This window comes from Diplodia seriata (genome assembly GCF_021436955.1).
Source record: "Diplodia seriata strain FDS-637 chromosome Unknown scaffold_6, whole genome shotgun sequence".
Lineage (NCBI taxonomy): Eukaryota > Fungi > Ascomycota > Dothideomycetes > Botryosphaeriales > Botryosphaeriaceae > Diplodia > Diplodia seriata.
The window spans coordinates 1,275,537-1,293,542 of NW_027117313.1; the positions used below are offsets into that span (position 1 = coordinate 1,275,537).

The following is an 18,006-nucleotide window of genomic DNA, read 5'->3' on the forward strand; positions in this document are numbered from 1 at the left end:
TCTCCGCCTCGGTTTTTAGCTCTGAATTCCAGATTGCCAGCGAAAGCCACGCCAAGTCCTATTCTGTAATTTACCACTTGCTCACAAAACTGCTAGCAGCACTTTGCTGCTCTTTGGGCACTTGATCACTCACAATCAGGCTGGCGCTGGTAAAGCTCAGGTCGGGGCCGAATGCGATGATTGTCAGGCCGGGCCAAACACGGAAAAGTCAAGTAAAGAAGAAAGCGAACGAACCTGTAACTGGCCACAGCCAGAACTCCTGAGCGGCATCATCGCCAATGCTAAGGCCATGTGCAACGCTGCGCACCTGAACGATGGTGTTCCCGAGGTTCATTTGCTGAAACAGAGATCAATCCGAGAATTTCCTCTTGTAGTTACGACGGAACGCCTACTGTGACCAATTGCGCCATCACAACGACCAAGATGAAAGCAACCTCGTGCCAGGCTCCGCCAAAACCCTTTCCTCAACAGATCGTGTGAAGTCATCCACTTCCAACGCACTCAGGGTTCTTACAGAAGGACCTGCGCTTCCGCCATCGGGTTCCGTAGCTCTTGCACTGCTGCCTTGCACGCCTTGTCTGTGCGGCGGATCGCCGTGCATATCCTTGCTGTTCTCGCTCTGCGCATCATCCATGGCGGCTGGCTGCGCTGTTGCTGCAAGCAATGATGACATTTCGACAAAGACTGACTCTTGCACATCTCAACAGACCCCTCAATATCTCTCCCTTTTATATCGTTTCCATGGAACGGAACAGAGGCGCAGCGCGTTCCGCAATCCCGATAAACCCGAGCCAAACCGGGCCAAGCGTATACACTGTCATTGTCGGAATCTGTTCCGACGCGACCCGGGACAAGCATCACGATGTTGCGGAAGTGTATTTTGTTGTTGACAACGCAAGTGGCGAGTGAGTATGAAATCATCGGAATCTTGCTTCGAGGGTCGGGCCGAAAGCTTGGCTGGTCCTCCTGTTCTTCCCGTCAGCTCCACTATGCGCTCTTTGCACGTGACTGTCCTGTGGAACCAAATTGGGCGGTCTGCAGACGGCATCGCTGGTGTTCCGAATCGTCATCTGTTGACCTTTCTCTTAGCACGTGAACATATGCGCTCAGAAACAATGGTAGCTCCTCAGTGTACACTGTCGGTCTTAGCTAAGTGCGTCTGGCGAGCTCGTCCGGAAATCGATGGCCGAGGAACTTTTTATTTTCTCCACCTCCCAACTACTAGTCACCGAGAGATATACCTAAGACCAACGCTATGCAGCCCATTAGCCAAGCGGCGCTGAACCAAAGCCAGCAAGCAAACTCCGCCCCACCCCATGAACGCCAGGACATCATGCCCATTCATATCCTTGTGGCGTACAATGTCAGATAATATATCCAGAAAGGCGCCGCTTTTTTTGTGAGAACGCAGTACGCTCGTCGTATCGGGGAAAACTCGAGCAAAACGGCGATATACATTTTATGCAGGGGTACGGTTCAAGCCCCACAGAGACGGATTCAACGTAAGTGCATACCATGCAATTTTTCAACGGCGTCTCCTGCCACTGCCGAAGCCCATGCGCTGTGCAGCTGCAGAGCGCTTGGTCGGTCTCGGCGTCTCAATGTCGTCCTCGGAAAGATCTTCGCCATCGTCGTCATCAACTTCCTCCAGGTCGTCCTCCGATTCGTCCTCGCCAGTGTCATTTCCCGTCTCCTCAGCTTCGTCATCCAAAACATCCTCATCTTCACTACCCTCATCCTCCTCGTCCTCCTCTTCCGCATTGAGGTTCATTGCTCCATCTTCCTCACTGCTCTCTGCACCCTCCAAGTCTTCATCATCTTCGAGCTTCCTGGCGCGCTTCTGGGATTTGCCGTCGGTAATGGCCTTAGTCTTATGCTCGGCCGCATCCTCATCGGAGTCGCTTTCGTCCTGGCCCTCAACGTAGATCACACCTTCTTCTTCGTCGTCCTCATCCATGGTGGTTGCCTTCTGCATGCTTCTCCGCAGTTCCAGCTGTGCCGAGAGCATGTCGAGCTTGCCCTTGAGAGTGAGCAACGGCTGAAGACCGCTTGCACGCTCCTTTATAACGCGGTTGAGGCTGCCGAGCTCCTTCATTATGTCCTGCCTTCCAGCGAGGTATCCACCGTGCGACACAATAGACCATTGAACCCAGACCATCAGGTTTCCTGCGCGGCCCGGCCTCTTGTGTAGGCGCTCAGCGAGCCTGCGGAGAAGGTTGGCGACAAGCGGGGATGGCAGACGCTCGATGGTGGAGCGGACGCTGTTCAGGTCGTTCATTTCGAAACAAGACTCGAGCAATCCTTTATCGTTTGTCTTGAGCGCTTGCGTAAGAACCGTGCCGAGGGAGGTTGCTGAGGGCGCCGACAGGGCTCTGTTTCCGCTCGTTGGCGCCAATGCGCGAGACTCCGGGTTGGGGTCTTGGAAAGTAGCCTCAACGTCGACGACTTCCGGTGCGTTAGCCTGAAGCAGCTCGCCAAAAGACGGTGGCTCGGCCTCGCCGCTATCCATCTCGGTGTCGGCGGCCCCCGCCTTTGCATCGGCTGCCTCATCCTTGTGTTCGTCTGCGGACTCTTCAAGCTCGCTTTCCTCCTCTTCACCGCTGGAGATCTCCACAACTTCCGGGTCGGCGCTTGCATCTTGCATGTCGACGTCACCGTGACCGACAACGGCACGCGCCTCGTCGACAGTGTCCTGCTTCGCGCCCTTCACGCCATTGGTAGTGGCTGCCTGGACGCGCTTGCCGTCAGCGGACACAAGGGCGGCAAGGCCGGCTTTGCGCGCGGAAGTGCCGTTGGGCTGGGCGGATGTTCGTGCTTTCTTCGCGCTGGGGGTGGGCAGGCCGGCGGCCTTGCGACGCTGAGCCACTGCAGCAGGCATTTTGAAGCTCGCGCAGGATTCTGGAATCGGACGGCTGGGATGGCGGTTTGGTTTGGAGCGCGCCGTGTGCTGGGTGCCGGCAAATCGAAAAATTATCTCAGCTTTTTTCGAGCGGCATGGATTAGATAACGCGCACGGGAGCGCGCTAGACCGCGAAGGGGAAGGCGCAACCGCGTCAGGGGGCCACAGCTTCGGGCGCGGCAGGAGCCCTCAGCTTTTTTTTAAGCCGGCCTGCCTGCCTCCCTCGCCGACTGAGTTTTGGTGTTCTGGCTCGCACCTTCCTGCACGTCGCGCGCGCACACACCCTCTCGCCGCCCGTTTACTCGCGTTCGCTGATTGGAGCACGCTGCGCGATCACTCCGAGGCCTGCAACAACAAAAACCCACCACGCCCTCGCTGCACTGCTGCGCTGCCTGCGCGGCGCCTGCACCCGACAGCCACTGCCTCGAGGCGCCGGCCCAGCTCGTCCGCGGTTCGCCGCCGCCCCGTCAGTACCGCTGAGTTTGTTGCGGGAGGCTGCAAAAGGTCACGTGGCCTCTGCGCTCCGACCCTCTAGCGGTTTCACTCGGCCCGGAGCTATTTAATGCTTCTACCGCCTTGAGCCTTTCTGAACCTCGATTTTTCCGACCTCGCAAAGTCTCAAGCGCGTCGCAGCCACCCCCACGTCACCGCGCACTCGCCCCGACACTGCTCCGTCAACCACGCGTCACCGCCCTAGCGCGTCCTGACTTTTGCACCCACAACATCACCCCCCGGCTCGCTTGTGCGCGCGCATTAATCCTGCAACGCGCTAGCTTCCACGCAACAGCCCTGTGGTGTCGGCGCGTCGTCGCGTAATCCACAGTGCTGCTGTCCGCCCCCACCTGCGTCGCATGGCCGTGATGACTTCGCCCGCAATGGACAAACCGTCCGTGGAGCCAAAACCCGTTCCATCTGCAGACGCGATGGCCTTGGATGCAAACATCAACGGGTGAGTCGCTCTTCCCTGCCTTCCTGCCTTGTCTGTTTTTTGGTTTCCGCTTCCGCCTTCTTTCAGGATATCCTGGCGCATGTAGTTTATTGAACAAATCATTCTGCAGAAGCGCAAATGAGCATGACCCGCTGTTTGATGAAGACCCCGCGCCTCACCACGTTGACATTCCTGCGCCCGACGCCGATGCTCCGTCAGACGCCCTGCCAACGCCGGCTACGAATGGTGCCGACTCCGTGAACGGCGCCGACTCCCATCCCGACCAAGATCCCTTCGCAGATCCCATCACCGACGTCGATAGCGGCATCGCGCCCACCGCGCCCTTCGTGCCCGATCAGCCGCCGGAGCAAACGCCACTTTCTGCGGAGCCCGAAAACCTCGCGCCTACTTCACTCCCGTCTGCAGTCGAGCCCGCAACCTCGGACGTTCGCGAAGACTCCGCGTCGCTACCGCAAACATCCGCGCCTGCCATAAAGCCCGAAGGCGCGATCGACGCGTCCGAAGATCTTGCGGCTCCAGTACCGGCGCAACCCAGCGCTTCGCCCCCAAGGGACACGGAAGACAAACAAGACAAGATGGACGGAGGTGTTCAGGCGCAACCTGCAACGACCGACGCGTCCGCTTCTGCAGACGTGCAGAAATCGGACGAGCCTACCGACCCTGTGCCCCCTCCGCCACCCGCAGAGGATGCACTGCAAACGCCTGCTGCTGCCACGCAAGATCCGCCTGCGGCTCAAGATTCTGCTGTTGCGCAAAGTCCTAGTGCGGCGCCTGCGGCGACCACTGCCCCAGACCAAGAGATGACAGATGCGCCGTCAGCAAACAAAACTCGTCCCCGCGAGGACGATGATGACGACGACGACGACGGTCCTTTGGCGAAGCGCGTGCGCACAGCAGATGGATCTATGGAGTCTACTGCAGGTGGCGAGGTCAAGCCAAAGCAACAACCAGCTCCGCCGGTCACCAATGGCGACGTGCGAATTCCTCCGACTTCAGACATCTCAGTGGCTCCGCCCGCGATCAGCAATGCGCCCGAAAAGAAGAAGTACGATTCGCAGCCTCTTACTGCGGCGCAACACAAGTTTCTGATGGATCGTCTCCGCGGCGCAAAGAAGACTAAGCCCGCAGCACCTTTCCTGCAACCGGTGGATCCCGTCGCATTGAACATCCCTCACTATCCTCAGATCATTACCAAACCAATGGACCTGAGCACGCTAGAGACAAAGCACAAGGAAAAGCGGTACCAGTCGGTGGATGCCTTTATGGGCGATTTCTACCTTATGATTGACAACTGCGTTATCTTCAATGGCCCTCAGCATCCCATTGCGCAATCAGCCTGGAACTTGCAGATGTGGTTTGAGCGCGGCATGCACTTAATACCTGGGCGCGAGGCTCCCGTGGAAATCACCAAGAAGCCCAAGAAATCAGGCTCCGTGAAACCGCCCCGCCGCGAGTCTCGTCCCAATATTCCAGTGCACTCTCCGACCAATTCGACCTCTAACAATGCCACCTTCGCGCTTCAAGCCGATGGCACCCCCCTCATCCGACGAGATTCGTCTACTGGTGACGGGCGCCCCAAGAGGGAGATTCATCGCCCGCCGCCGAAGGACCTGCCCTACTCGAATCCTCGGCCGAAGAACAAGAAGTCTCAGCTCGAGTTGAAGTTCGCAGAGACGGTCATCAACGAGTTGCTGAAGCCGAAACACCGGGAGTTCTCATACCCCTTCCTCCAGCCTGTAGATCCTGTTGCTCTGAACATCCCGCAATATCTGAAGATCATTAGGAAGCCGATGGACCTGGGTACTGTTTACGGCCGATTCAAGCGTGGTGAATACACCAGCGCGAAGGATATCAAGGCCGATCTCGACCTCATCTTTGCGAATTGCTACAAGTTCAATCCTGAGGGTGATGACGTGAACAAGATGGGCAAAATGCTCGAAGAGGTCTACAAGAAGGCGTGGGACAAGAAGGCTGAATGGATGGATGAGCACGCGCCTGCGTCTGAACCGGCCTCTGCGTCGGAGGACGAAGACGATGATGACAGTGAAGAAGAAGATGATGAAGAGGAAATCAGGCGGAGACAGGCCCAGATTGCCGAGCAGATCATGCTTCTGACACAGGAACAGCTCGCTCTCCAGGCCAAGAAGGGCAAGTCCCCCAAGGTAGCAGCCAAAAAGACTGCAAAGAAGGACAAGAGCCAGGCCAAGTCGAAGAAGCCTTCGAAGACCTCGCTTCCTGCGAAACCCAAGAAGAAAATGAGGCAGATTTCCTTCGAGGAGAAGCGTCTGATCTCCGAGACCATCAGCAACTTGGATGAGGTCCAGATGGCAAAGGCAGTCCAGATCATCCGGAATGGAGTGCCTGCTCTTCAGGTAAGGGATCCCTCCACATGTTGCTTTCGCCAGTGATGCTAACTTGGTTGAAGGGTGTCAATGATGATGAGCTTGAACTGGACATCGACACCATCCCCAACGATGTGCTGCATGATCTGCTCAAGTATATCAAGACAGTCAACCCAGCCGCGACCGCGGCTACGGCTGCCTTGCCGACATACGATGATGACTATGAGCCACCTTCGCGTAAGAACACTGCCGCGCAGCCCAGAAAGAACAAGCCCATGGGCAAGCATGAGCAGGAACAGGCGATTGCGGAGATTAAGCAGCGCCTTCAGAACTTTAACAATCGTGGCTCGAGCTCTGACCAGTCACCAGAGCCCGTCCAGACGACCCAGAGAGATGAGTCGAGCGACGATGAGTCGAGTGCATCGGAGAGCGAAGAGGAGTAAGACGGCTATGCATTGGCCCGAAATACCGATGAATGCCTCGTGTGATCCGGTTGTATTGGCTCTGCGAACCGATTCAGTCGTATGGGTCATCGGCGGAGCCTTGCGATAGGGAGGTGCCTTGGTGAAGGGCCGGCGGTGGCCCTCGTTCTCGTCGGTCTTCCATCCGTGTACAACACCTTTTTCTCGCGCTCCCCTTCCCAAATCATCCCTTCTCTTATTCCCTTTTTGCTTCTATTCTGTTCTTGTGCATAGGTCGAGCAGCCCCCTTGCTATTTTCCAGCCTGGGGTTGATGATGGATGACGTTTACGAGGTTTGGCCAAGAAAAAACTAAAAGTCGGGTTGTCACGAAGAGTGACTCGGGTGCGGTGAGAAGCTCTTGGGTTTGGAATGAGCAGGTTTGGGCGTCATCGACGAGGCTCAGGTTGCGCTAATTCTGGCACACATTAGCAGTCTGTACAGTAGAGCGGCTATTGGGGCGATATGGCATTCATGGAATAGGCATACTGGGTTTGCGGATTGGCGCATACGGCGCAGGTGAGGCTGCAAGCGGAAATGGCGCGAGGCGAGTGGAAAGTAGAAGACAGTAGTTTCACGGTGAAGAAGAAAAGAAGAAGGTGAAGGGAGTCAAAGCAGCAAGTATCCTGCGAGTGTGTCGAATGCGTGTCGTGCCTGCGTCTGCGTGACGGAGGTGGTCAGTAGGAATTTTGTCTGCGAAGCCGAGCAAAGAGCCGCGCCACAGGGAAAAAAGCGGCAGCCGCAAAGCACAGAGGCTGAGGCGTCGGGCTTGGAGGGAAGGCGAGGCAGAGGCGTGTGATTCGTCGGGGAAAAGCGGTCTTGGCGTGTGCAGGCAGGTAGCGTTCGCGATCCGCGTCTTGGGCCCCAGCTTCGCCGATTTTCTGAAGCTTCCCGCAACACCAAACACACCCTAGCTCCGCCCGCAGCGTCTTTCCATCGCCACAGCCTTCAATCCCGCGTCGCACTTGTCGACGAACCTCCCGAGCCGAATATCGCATCCACATCCTGTAGCCCGACTCCGCTCGCGTTCGAGCACCTCACACATCCGTCGTCGCAATGGCGCCTGTCCAGATCAGCGAGGTCAAGGGCAGCGGTCGCGAGAACCGCACCGCCGCGCATTCGCACATCAGAGGCCTTGGCCTGCGATCCGATGGCATGGCCGAGAAGGTCAGCGGCGGTTTCATCGGCCAGGCTGCCGCTCGAGAGGTAAACAAACCCCCACCGACATCACCACTGGACCCCGAAGGAGCTTTGGCTGGCGCGACCTGGGGCCGATTGAGGACGGAGATGCATTGCTAGTGCCAGACTTGCTGATACGTGCTTTGCTTCATAGGCGTGCGGCGTTGTCGTCGACCTGATCAAGGCGAAGAAGATGTCCGGAAGGGCGGTACTGCTGGCTGGTGGACCGGGGACGGGCAAGACGGCGCTCGCGCTGGCCGTTGCGCATGAACTGGGGACCAAGGTGCCGTTCTGCCCCATCGTCGGCAGCGAAATATACTCGGCGGAGGTCAAGAAGACGGAGGCGTTAATGGAGTGCTTCCGGAGAGCTATCGGTACGTGCTAGAAGGCTTTGGTCTTGCGGCTGTTTGAGCGCTGAGGACCACCATCGGCGCGGCGTATCTTGGCTGAATCGCTAATGTGTAATCTGAATAGGTCTGCGCGTCCGCGAAACGAAGGAGGTGTACGAGGGCGAGGTCACGGAGCTCACGCCCGAGGAAGCTGAGAACCCGCTTGGTGGCTATGGCCGCACCATCTCGCACCTGATCATCGTGTTGAAGTCGGCGAAGGGTACGAAGAAGTTGCGCCTGGACCCGTCCATTTACGAGGCCATCCAAAAGGAGCGTGTGCGCCTGGGAGATGTCATCTACATCGAGGCTAACACTGGCGCCGTCAAGCGCGTCGGCCGCTCGGATGCCTACGCCACGGAGTTCGATCTCGAAGCCGAGGAGTATGTGCCCGTCCCTAAAGGCGACGTCCACAAGAAGAAGGAAGTCGTCCAGGATGTTACGCTACACGACTTGGACATCGCGAACGCGAGACCCCAGGGTGGCCAGGATATCATGAGCATGATGGGCCAGTTGATGAAGCCACGCAAGACTGAGATCACGGACAAGCTGCGGGCGGAAATCAACAAGGTCGTGAACAAATATATTGACCAGGGTGTGGCGGAGTTGGTGCCCGGTGTCTTGTTCATTGACGAGGTAAGTAACCCTGGTTCCGCAACGCTATGTACCAAAGTTGACTTTTCTTCTTTAGGTCCACATGCTCGACCTCGAGACCTTCACTTTCCTCAACCGTGCCCTCGAATCTACCATCTCGCCCATCGTCATCCTTGCCTCCAACCGCGGCCTCTGCCCCGTCCGCGGCGCTGAGAACATTCTCCCTCCTTCTCCCCACGGCCTTCCCCCGGACCTGCTCGCGCGCCTCCTTATCATCCCCACGCACCAATACGCCCCCGATGAGGTCCGCCAGATCATCCGCACTCGCGCACGTACCGAGAGCCTCAAGATCGATGAAGCGGCGCTTACCAAGGTCGGCGACCTTGGCGTAAAGGTCAGCTTGAGATACGCACTCCAGCTTCTCTCGCCCGCGCAGGTGTTGGCCAAGGTTGGTGGAAGGGAGGAGATTGGCATTGCAGATGTGGACGAATGCGAGGATCTGTTCCTGGATGCAGGCAGGAGTGCGCACGGCGTAACCCAGATAAGCGGCTTCATCGCTTAGAGCAATCCTGGGAGCTGCGGGCGTTGTAGACGTGATAAGAAGGTCAACTATTTCGTCGACGGAGTTGAGTGGAATGGGTCATAATGCATGTAAGAGTACCACTTTTTGCTGAAGATCGGTGGTGCGCCGTATGAAAAGCTGGGTCTGGCGTTTGAATTTTCTTTTATTTGTAATGCGAAAGAATGGGAGACGTCACTTTGGATTGCCCTGCCCTTCCGGCCTGATGCTGATTTCCAGAAAGCCAAGATGTGGGTCAAAGCGTTGGTGCGTTGTAGCTCATTGCCCTGAACTCTTGAGACGTTGATGATAAGCAAAAGAACTGGTACAAACAGCCGCAGACATGCTACCTTAAACCACTTCTTACTTTCTACCATCATTATATGCTGACTGGTGTTCACAAATCGGCCTGAACGGTTTATTTTACCTTCATTTCTGAAAAACGTAGTAGGTGAGGCAGTGTAGCATGCGTTTTAGACAAGAACTCCCCTCTTGACAGTATACTGCTCACGAGGATTCCAAGACTTTTATTTTTTGCATGACGCGGTGAATTTTTCCTTGCCAGCTTTGGGATTTATTTCGCCAGTGTCACGTTTCGGCATCTTGACGGTCTGTATTTAGACAATAGATTAGAAGCGGTTTTCATCATCTATGTGGTTACTAGATGGACTGCCATGTCACAAGGTTGTTGGAGGAGCTTGAGATGGCGCCAATCCGCCGCTGGGATGCGATTCTCAAAACAAAGCTCGAGGATTGGTCTTTGGTGATGGCAGGAATGGCGAAAGTCAGGCCCACGGTCCGTCGGCCAAAGAAACGCAGATGCACCGAAAGGGAGAAGAGAAAGACGCGGCAGTGGATGATGGTGCTTCACACCGCGAGTGCCATCAACGACGGAGGCCAAACGAGCGTTTGGAAGAGTGCTTTAGGGCGTGGGCACAAGCTCAGGAGCAATACGCGGTAGCCCTACGGACGGTCCTAGAGTCGTTCCAGAAGGCCCATAGCAACAGGGGTAGGCGCAGCTGAGACGATCGGACCCAAAGGATCAAGGGAACGCCGCGCAATGGGCCCACTTGGGCGGAGGGCTAGCGATTGGCTGCAAATCTAGTCCGGACGTCCAGGGCTTTGCGAGTTGTTTGTCTGGCACGGCAAATCGGGGTCAATCGGGACGAGAAGTGCCGAGATTTCAAGGAGAGACCAATGGTTAGTTGGTACGGGCTCGAGGTTATAGCAGCAAAGTAGTTGGTGATTAGTGATTAGCGCGGGAGCAGATGCACGGCTGGAGAAGCAGGTGCAGGTGGGGTTGCGAGACCGAGCACCAGGTGGTCGGTTTGCACGAACACGTTGCAGGCCGCCACTTCCTCCGCAGCTGTGCGATCCTCCCGAACCACATGACCGTGCCTTGGCTGCCGCGCTGCTCGCTCTCGCGTTCGCTTTCAACGCTCTTTCCGCAGACCAGGCACCGTGGCACTGGTACAACGTTAACATCGACCAACTGACCGTTTTACACCGCCCCCGGCGCCGCCTGACGGCTGTCAACCGACGCCCGCGCGGGCATTCCAGCGCGAGAAACGCGCGGCCAAACAAGGTGGGCATGCATGCGGAAGCTCCCGCGAGCGCATTGGCAGGGCTTGACGCCAGTGACGTTCCCGGCGCATATAAGGATGCGTGGTACCTGATCGGTCTAGGGGCCAGGAAAACACCCGGCGCGCCCTGGGGCCAAAAGTTGGCGGTGTCTATGCGGGCTGGAGCCTGGCGGCGGCTGAAGCTTACCCCACCCCTCTGTCTTGCCCAAACAGGCCGATCCGAGGGACTGCATCTGCAGCCGTTCAGATCTGCTAGCCCTGCCGACTGCCCACTCGGGGCGCCGCTTTTCAGCCTCACGCCGGCTATAAGACTGCAACAACCCGGCCGTGCAGACGCCGACACTGCCTCCGTTCCGTCCATTTCAGCGCCTTCTGTTTTCTGTTTGCGACATGATGATACCCGTATACCAGTTACCTGTTCCTGTTTCGTCCACTTTCCAGCACCGCCCGCTCGTCGACCCCCGGCACATCCGTCTCCTCAGACTACATCCCGGCCATTTCGCCTTGAGAAAAGACGCTCCATGGCTCATCGAGTATGAGATTGTGCATGTCAGCCTCGACGCCGCGCCCTCGTACGAGGCTGTCTCGTACGTGTGGGGCAGCTCGACACAAACACAACTGGTCCGCATCCTCCCCACCAACCGGACCCTGGCCATCACCGACGCCCTGACCCAGGTGCTCGCACACCTCAACAAAAGCTCCACCACCGGCTATCTCTGGATCGATCAACTGTGCATCAACCAGGATGACGAGTTGGAGCGCAACCACCAAGTGTCCATGATGGGCGACATCTATAGCAAAGCTAAAAGAACCCTCGTGTGGCTCGGAGAGCCCGACGCCGATTCCAATCTTGTCGTTGGCACCCTAGACATTGTTGGTGATCGCTCAAAACACTTTTCCTTTGGCCGCAGCCGGAAGGAAGCTGCAGCCCAGGGAAAGAAGGATGTCGCGAAATTGCGAATGCATCTCCAGCATGCGCTGAACCGCCCTTGCTCCGTACACTGCGCCCCCAAAGGCGACATGATGGACGTGGATGGGCAGGATGAATCCATGGACGAGGAGGACTGTTGTCACCAGTGCTTTGAAGAAACAGCCACGCACAGAGTGAAAGCAGCCTGCGGGGTGATGAGTCGGCCCTGGGTGAGTGTCCCCCGGCCTGGTCAGTATACAACAGCTGACATACTGATCTGAAGACGTTTCAAGTTCAACAGATGCTGGATTGTGCAGGAAGTTCTGTTGGCCAAAGAGGTCTACATGATGATCGGAGACACCAAGCTATCACCTTGTGATTTCCACCGAGCCATCCACACGAACCTCCAGGCTCCGAAAAGCGTATTCAACAAGGTCGAGTACGACATGGACGAGGCGCCAGGTCTGCGCCCGCTCAGCTTCCTCACGTACTTCTGGGACTCGCTGGACAACAACGACCTTCCCGTGTTCTCCTGCATTCTAGACGACCTTCGAGATGGTATTGCCAGCGGACACTTCAAGGCCTCGAATCCAAGAGACGTCATATACGCCTTTTTGGGCCTCCACCCCCGAGCAACCCAACTCATCAATCCACACTACTCATGGTCTGTGCAAGATGTGTACGTCGACGCGGCCATGGCTGTCATCGAAGAAACCGGAAATCTCGGCGTCCTTGGCGTCTGCGATTCCTTTTACCAGAAAGACGTGGCCACCAATCTCCCTTCATGGGTACCGGATTGGTCTCAAGCAAGCCTGCTCAGCTCCCTGTTTGGTCCTGGTCGGGAGATGGGCTTTTGCGCATCTGGCCCCTTGAAGCACGCCGTCCAACCAGGATCTCGATCACGGGCTCTTGTAGTTGCGGGCACGCCCATCGACCGCATCATCGCTATCCATCCCCAAAACTTTCCGCGGGAACGGCCGGGTTACTTGGTTCACAATACAGGGCATGGTGGGAGGAGAGACTCTCAGGCGCCCGATTATCTGGAGCTAGGGAAGATGGCAGAGGAGTTGACAAGAGCGCGGTCGCCGCGGTTTGCACCAATCACGATGGGAAGAATACTGAACTTGTTACTCGTTAAAGAACAAAGATTCCCAGAAGATTACCAGTATACATGGCGGGACAGGGAAGAAATTCTGTATTACGCAGCCGGCAGACAGCTTGCTCAAGGTGTAGGCGACCCTCTAGCGCTGGTGCCTTCACCCTCTGCCGTTGGCGATGTGATATGGCTCTTAAGAGGCTGCCCGACACCGGTGGTACTCCGTTCGGTGGCCGATGGAAGCGGTGCATATCATCTGGTAGGCGCGTGCTACTACGAGGGCGTTATGCACGGCCGCCAGGCTCACATGCTCGAAAGCGCTTGTAGCATTCAATTGATCTGAGGATAGAGGGTTCCCCTTGGGTCTTGTTGCTTTTGTGCTTTGGCTGGTCCAGCTTTGCTATACTTGATACCTCACCTCGATCGTTGTCCGAGCATCAGCATCCACCGGCACCCATACGATTGTTGCTTTCCTCTTCTCGTCGGCCTCCTCTCGCGTCCGCTCCCCCGCAATCTCCACGCACACATTCTCCATCTTCGTCCCGTCGTCATGCCAAATCACGACCTTGTATTGCGGCCCCACATCTCTCTTCACCTTCTCGTCACCATACAGCTCATCTTCCGGGATGATGCCTATCGCATGCTGCCGCGCTGCATCCCACCCCGTCGACACGGTGATCGCCCTCGTCACGGCACCGTCGCAACCACGCTCGAAAATCCGCTGCTCGATGTCGACACGGCGGAAGTTGCTCTTCGCCTCGGCATCGTCGCCGTGCGCATGATGGTGATACGGTCGCACGGCGGTGCCATGGTGACGGGGAAGGCTGGCCATGTACGTCCCCTCCGGCGCACTGTTGCGCGAGACGCCGTCGTCCAGGTACATCTTGTAGGAATGGCCTTTGCCCTGTTTTCTGTGCGTCAGCCAAATCGACCTCCAAAGGCTCGACTGGTGTGTTCTTACGTTGGCTCGGCCGGGATAGACGTTGATTGCGACGGGGTTCGCGGGCTCGTCCTGCAGCGCTGCCGGCCGCGTGCGGTCCGGGACGGATTGCCGCACATGAATCTGCGGAATGATGGCACCTTGAAAGGCGGTCAGCTTTGTGTGAAGGGCATCCGGGTGACCGGGCTACACACCTTCTCGGATGTACATGGGGCAGACAAAAGGGAGCTGGCTCTCCTCGGCGCTGATGCGGCAGTCGTAGTCGACGTACGTGGCGCCCGCGGCTTTGGGCAGCAATGCTTCGCCGATGCTGCTACCATCCTCACATGGGCGGAGGTTCATGGGATACCAGGAGCTTGTTGAGGGGAGGTAGATTTCGCGGCGGGCGCGTTCGCTTTCTTGATGCAGTGAAGGAGCGACGAGGATGTCGTTGCCGGCCAGGTACTGGTTCTCTGCAAAACGCTCGTTTTTGGCGAGCAGAGAGCTATCGAGAGCATCTGTGGTGACGGCCGCTCTTGCAATGGGAAGGCCGGTTATGGTGCTCTCGAACATGGCGTCGTAGAGCAACTGCAGCAGGCTGTACCGGAGCCGCACGATGTACCGACACACGGGCAGGACGGCCTCGAACATCCTCCTCTGCGCTTCTGGGATCTTATATTTGTTTTCCCTATAGTACTCTTCGTACTTGTACGGTTCCTGGAAGAGCTTCTTGTCCGCGTCGCGCACGTGGCTGGGGTTATCTTCGAAGGGCTCGTGTCTTCCGCTATAATGGTTGCTGTGAAAGAGTGAGTAACTTGAGTGCATACTCAATGAATATAGACCTACCGGAACCATGGGAGGAGACTGTTTGCGCAATACCAGCGAATCAGTAGCTCTGGGTTGGCGAAGTTTGACTCCCCATACGCAAGCTCGAACCCTCCAACGTCGGCACCCGCCATGGTCATGCCGGACATCCCTAGGGAAAGAACCTGCACAACAGAGACTCTGAGAAACTCCCAGGTGGAGGCGTTGTCACCCGTCCACAGCCCCGCGTAGCGCTGCGCGCCGGCGAAGCTACCCCTACCGATGATGAAGTTCCGTTTCCCTCGGCGACTTTCCAGCTTCTTCACACCGTTGAAAGTGGCCTTGTGCAGGTTAAGACTGTAGAGAGACCAGAGCTCTATGGCCGTCTTCAGATCCTTCTTTTCGTCCCCCGCCGCTGCGCTGCTCCGTCTCCTTTGCCTTTGCTCTCCCTGATGGCCGTCCGAATCGAGCAGGAGCCTGAATGGCCACGATTTCATGTCTCCATATGCCTCGCCAATGCAAGGCGACGTCATGTCCTGCCAGACGAACTCGAGACCAGCGTCGAACAGGTCTTTGTATTGTTTACCCCACCATTCTCGCGTATGTTTGTTGTTCAAGTTCGGATAGTGGCCCGGAGCACCTTGGCCTTCTCCGTAAGAGACGCCTCCGTGAAACGGCACACCCTTGTTGAAATGTGCGGCGAAGTCATAAGGGTCTGCGTAGGGCCGTCTACCGACGTCGTTCGGATTTGTGAAGTACAGATCTGCGTTTCCGTATTGCAGGTATCGTTGGTCGTGGCAGGTCGGGGCTGCGGGATCGATCAACCTGCGGTCAAGAACAAAGTGGTTGCCTGCAAGACCCTCGTTCAGGGGCGCGTAGTCGGCGTCTGGAGTACACCTGATGACGGGTGTAATGTTGGTGCTGCACCGGACGCCGTGCTTCCGCAATTCCAGGAACATTTGCTCTGGCTCAGGAAACCTGTTGCGGTCAATGGTGAACGTCCGATAGCCTCGCTGCATGTCGATGTCGATGTGCATTCCGTCCAGTGGAAACCCGTTTTCGCGGTACTTGCGGGCCGCTTCCTCTACCTTCCACTGACGGTCGTATCCGTAGCAGCCTTGATGGTAGCCGAGGACGTACCGGGGCATCAGCCTGGGTTTTCCAACGATGGAGGCGTACAGCCTGGTTATCTCAGCGGTGTTGTTGCCGGCCATGAAGATGCCTTGGAAGCTGTTGAACCTGGTAGCTATGCGGAACGAGCTGTTGTCGGTCTTGCCAATGTCGAGGCAGACGTGAGAATAGTTGTCTACGAAAGTTGCCACCTGTGATGTGTAGCCGGGATGTCGGTTGAGTTCTATCCAGAATGGCTCCGAATGATACAGTGGCTCAGCGGCTTCTTCCGGCCCTTTGGCGTAGATATTGTTGTAGCGCATGTTGTCGAAATCTGAGTGTCATGTTAGTAACTCGCCATGTGATCCGTCAACCGAACTCTTACTGAAATAATTCATGTAGACTTTGTCCTTGAACAGGCTCTTTCCGCCCTGTCCTCCAAAGCCCATGTACTTTGCCTGCGAGTGTTTCTCCACAGACAAGATTGTCGAGCGCTCGTCATATTGCAATGGGTTCTCGAGTGTCTGCCAAATGACAGCTCTTCCTGAATGACCAGGGATATCTACTGGAATCCTCACGGACGCAGCACCATCGAGGGAAGCGGCCTTGATGTTCCGGACTGCTGTGATTCTGAAAGGGCTTCGTTGAATCCACAACTCAACTACAGGGAGGCGTTTCCCTTTCAGCGCAACCACGGATCGAAGAATGAAGTGATCAACGTGAGTTGGGTCAAACTCAACGTCCCAGATGATGTCCTCAGCGGTATCCAAGACTCGGGTCATCCTAGACAGCCGTTCCCCAAGCATCGTCCGCCTGCAACCGTTAAACACTTTGGGCTGCGTGCTTCCAACTTGAGACAGGACTCACGTATTCCAGTCGGTAAAACTCGATCCATTTGTGCAACCGGGGCTGAATTGTATTTTCCACACTAGAGGGCGGATGAAGTGAACAAGCAACACTGCATTGTCACTCAGCCGGAATATGCGGCCGTGAGAACTGACAGAGTTTCTCGCCCTCTCTTCCGTGAGTTGATCTTCAGGTTTGTATACTACCGAAGTGGGTTGATGTTTCAGAGCAAAGTTTTCAAAAAAGTCTTCTGCGGGTACGAAGCGATATGGGTCGTGGTGTTTTGGGTGCGCTGCATCTGCTGAATTTTGCGTATTGTCTCGGCCGGCCCACGGCATTGTGCTTGTTGGAGTAGTGTAGAACGAGAGGAATCTGGTATAATCTGTAAAGGGGGTAAAATCAATGCAAAAAGCAAAAGACCGCGACGCCGACGCTTGATGCTGCTTCAATGCCAAATGAGTGTGGAAACAAACTGCGCGAAAAAAAGAAAGAAAAAAGGAAGCGGTGAGATAGCACCGTGATATAGTAGCTTCTCTCAGATACGCTTTGACTCGGCCCAGGGGGTCGCGCGGAGCGCTACAAGAGCAAGCACGCACGTGTTACTATCCTCATCCAGCTAGTCCCGCTGGGCCAGGCCGGTTGTGGTCTAGAATCGCGGCCACAATTGCACACAGGCACGCCCCTGAATATGGGCCGTACCGACCCGCAGCCGGCTCTTCCGGAATTTTCTATTGAGGTTCCAACAAGAGATCTTCTGCTCGATTCTGCGCGGACCGTGAGAAAGGAGAGGTGTGGTAGTGATGGTTTGCTTGCTACTTCCACTACTACAGTAGATCCGTGCGACGCACGGATGGGGAAACGATCCCTGCAACGGTTCATCGAATAGTCGGAACAACAACCAGTATTCCAACACACATTCTGTTTATATTTCTTGCCCCTAGATCAATTATAAGCCAGGGGCAAGTGAAGTCCGTGTGAGGAGGAACAGAGGCCGCCCGGAGATAAGCGCAAGGGCGTCACGAGCGGCAGATGATGCAAAACGTAACGGGCCGCGCGCTTCAAGCGACGACCACTTCTGCAATCTTGAGCCGACCAAATCTGTTCATATCACAACACTTCCTGACAGCCACTCCAAGGGGCTGCATTCAATAATCACACTCAACACGAGCATGGGTGGAACGGCACAGTCAGGACTGCTTTCGGGAAAATTCAGAGTCGCTGCTCGCCAGCTGGTAGCCAGTGAACAGAGACTCCCCGAAGAGCAGGACTTTCATTTCAGGGAAGAAGAACTAAAAGTCGGAACTAAAACGAGGCGGGGCGATTCATAAAGGGGTTGTCATCATCCATCAGGTATACCTGGGCATGATCCTT

General features: G+C 56.3%; 5 protein-coding genes across 5 annotated transcripts; 3 read left to right on the forward strand and 2 right to left on the reverse strand.

Moving 5' to 3' along the window:
- Positions 1 to 1,525: 1,525 nt before the first annotated feature.
- Positions 1,526 to 2,878, reverse strand: UTP5 (Small subunit (SSU) processome component; the record flags this gene model as incomplete). Its single annotated transcript, XM_066777737.1, has 1 exon — positions 1,526 to 2,878. The coding sequence occupies one exon, from the start codon at positions 2,876 to 2,878 to the stop codon at positions 1,526 to 1,528; it is 1,353 nt and encodes a 450-aa protein (XP_066631832.1).
- Positions 2,879 to 3,774: 896 nt separating this feature from the next.
- On the forward strand, positions 3,775 to 6,633 carry BDF1 (transcription initiation at TATA-containing promoter protein; the record flags this gene model as incomplete). The annotated part of the gene is made up of 3 exons (XM_066777738.1): positions 3,775 to 3,848; positions 3,958 to 6,220; positions 6,274 to 6,633. The coding sequence occupies 3 exons, from the start codon at positions 3,775 to 3,777 to the stop codon at positions 6,631 to 6,633; spliced, it is 2,697 nt and encodes an 898-aa protein (XP_066631833.1).
- A 1,072-nt stretch (positions 6,634 to 7,705) lies between these two features.
- On the forward strand, positions 7,706 to 9,370 carry RVB1 (RuvB ATP-dependent DNA helicase pontin; the record flags this gene model as incomplete). The annotated part of the gene is made up of 4 exons (XM_066777739.1): positions 7,706 to 7,855; positions 7,983 to 8,202; positions 8,303 to 8,850; positions 8,906 to 9,370. The coding sequence occupies 4 exons, from the start codon at positions 7,706 to 7,708 to the stop codon at positions 9,368 to 9,370; spliced, it is 1,383 nt and encodes a 460-aa protein (XP_066631834.1).
- A 1,973-nt stretch (positions 9,371 to 11,343) lies between these two features.
- Positions 11,344 to 12,775, forward strand: SLS55_006310 (uncharacterized protein; the record flags this gene model as incomplete). The annotated part of the gene is made up of 3 exons (XM_066777740.1): positions 11,344 to 12,016; positions 12,182 to 12,686; positions 12,736 to 12,775. 3 exons carry the CDS (start codon positions 11,344 to 11,346, stop codon positions 12,773 to 12,775), a joined length of 1,218 nt encoding a protein of 405 aa, XP_066631835.1.
- Positions 12,776 to 13,356: 581 nt separating this feature from the next.
- SLS55_006311 (uncharacterized protein) lies at positions 13,357 to 16,571 on the reverse strand (the record flags this gene model as incomplete). The annotated part of the gene is made up of 5 exons (XM_066777741.1): positions 13,357 to 13,860; positions 13,918 to 14,036; positions 14,091 to 14,671; positions 14,722 to 16,123; positions 16,175 to 16,571. 5 exons carry the CDS (start codon positions 16,569 to 16,571, stop codon positions 13,357 to 13,359), a joined length of 3,003 nt encoding a protein of 1,000 aa, XP_066631836.1.
- Positions 16,572 to 18,006: the final 1,435 nt, after the last annotated feature.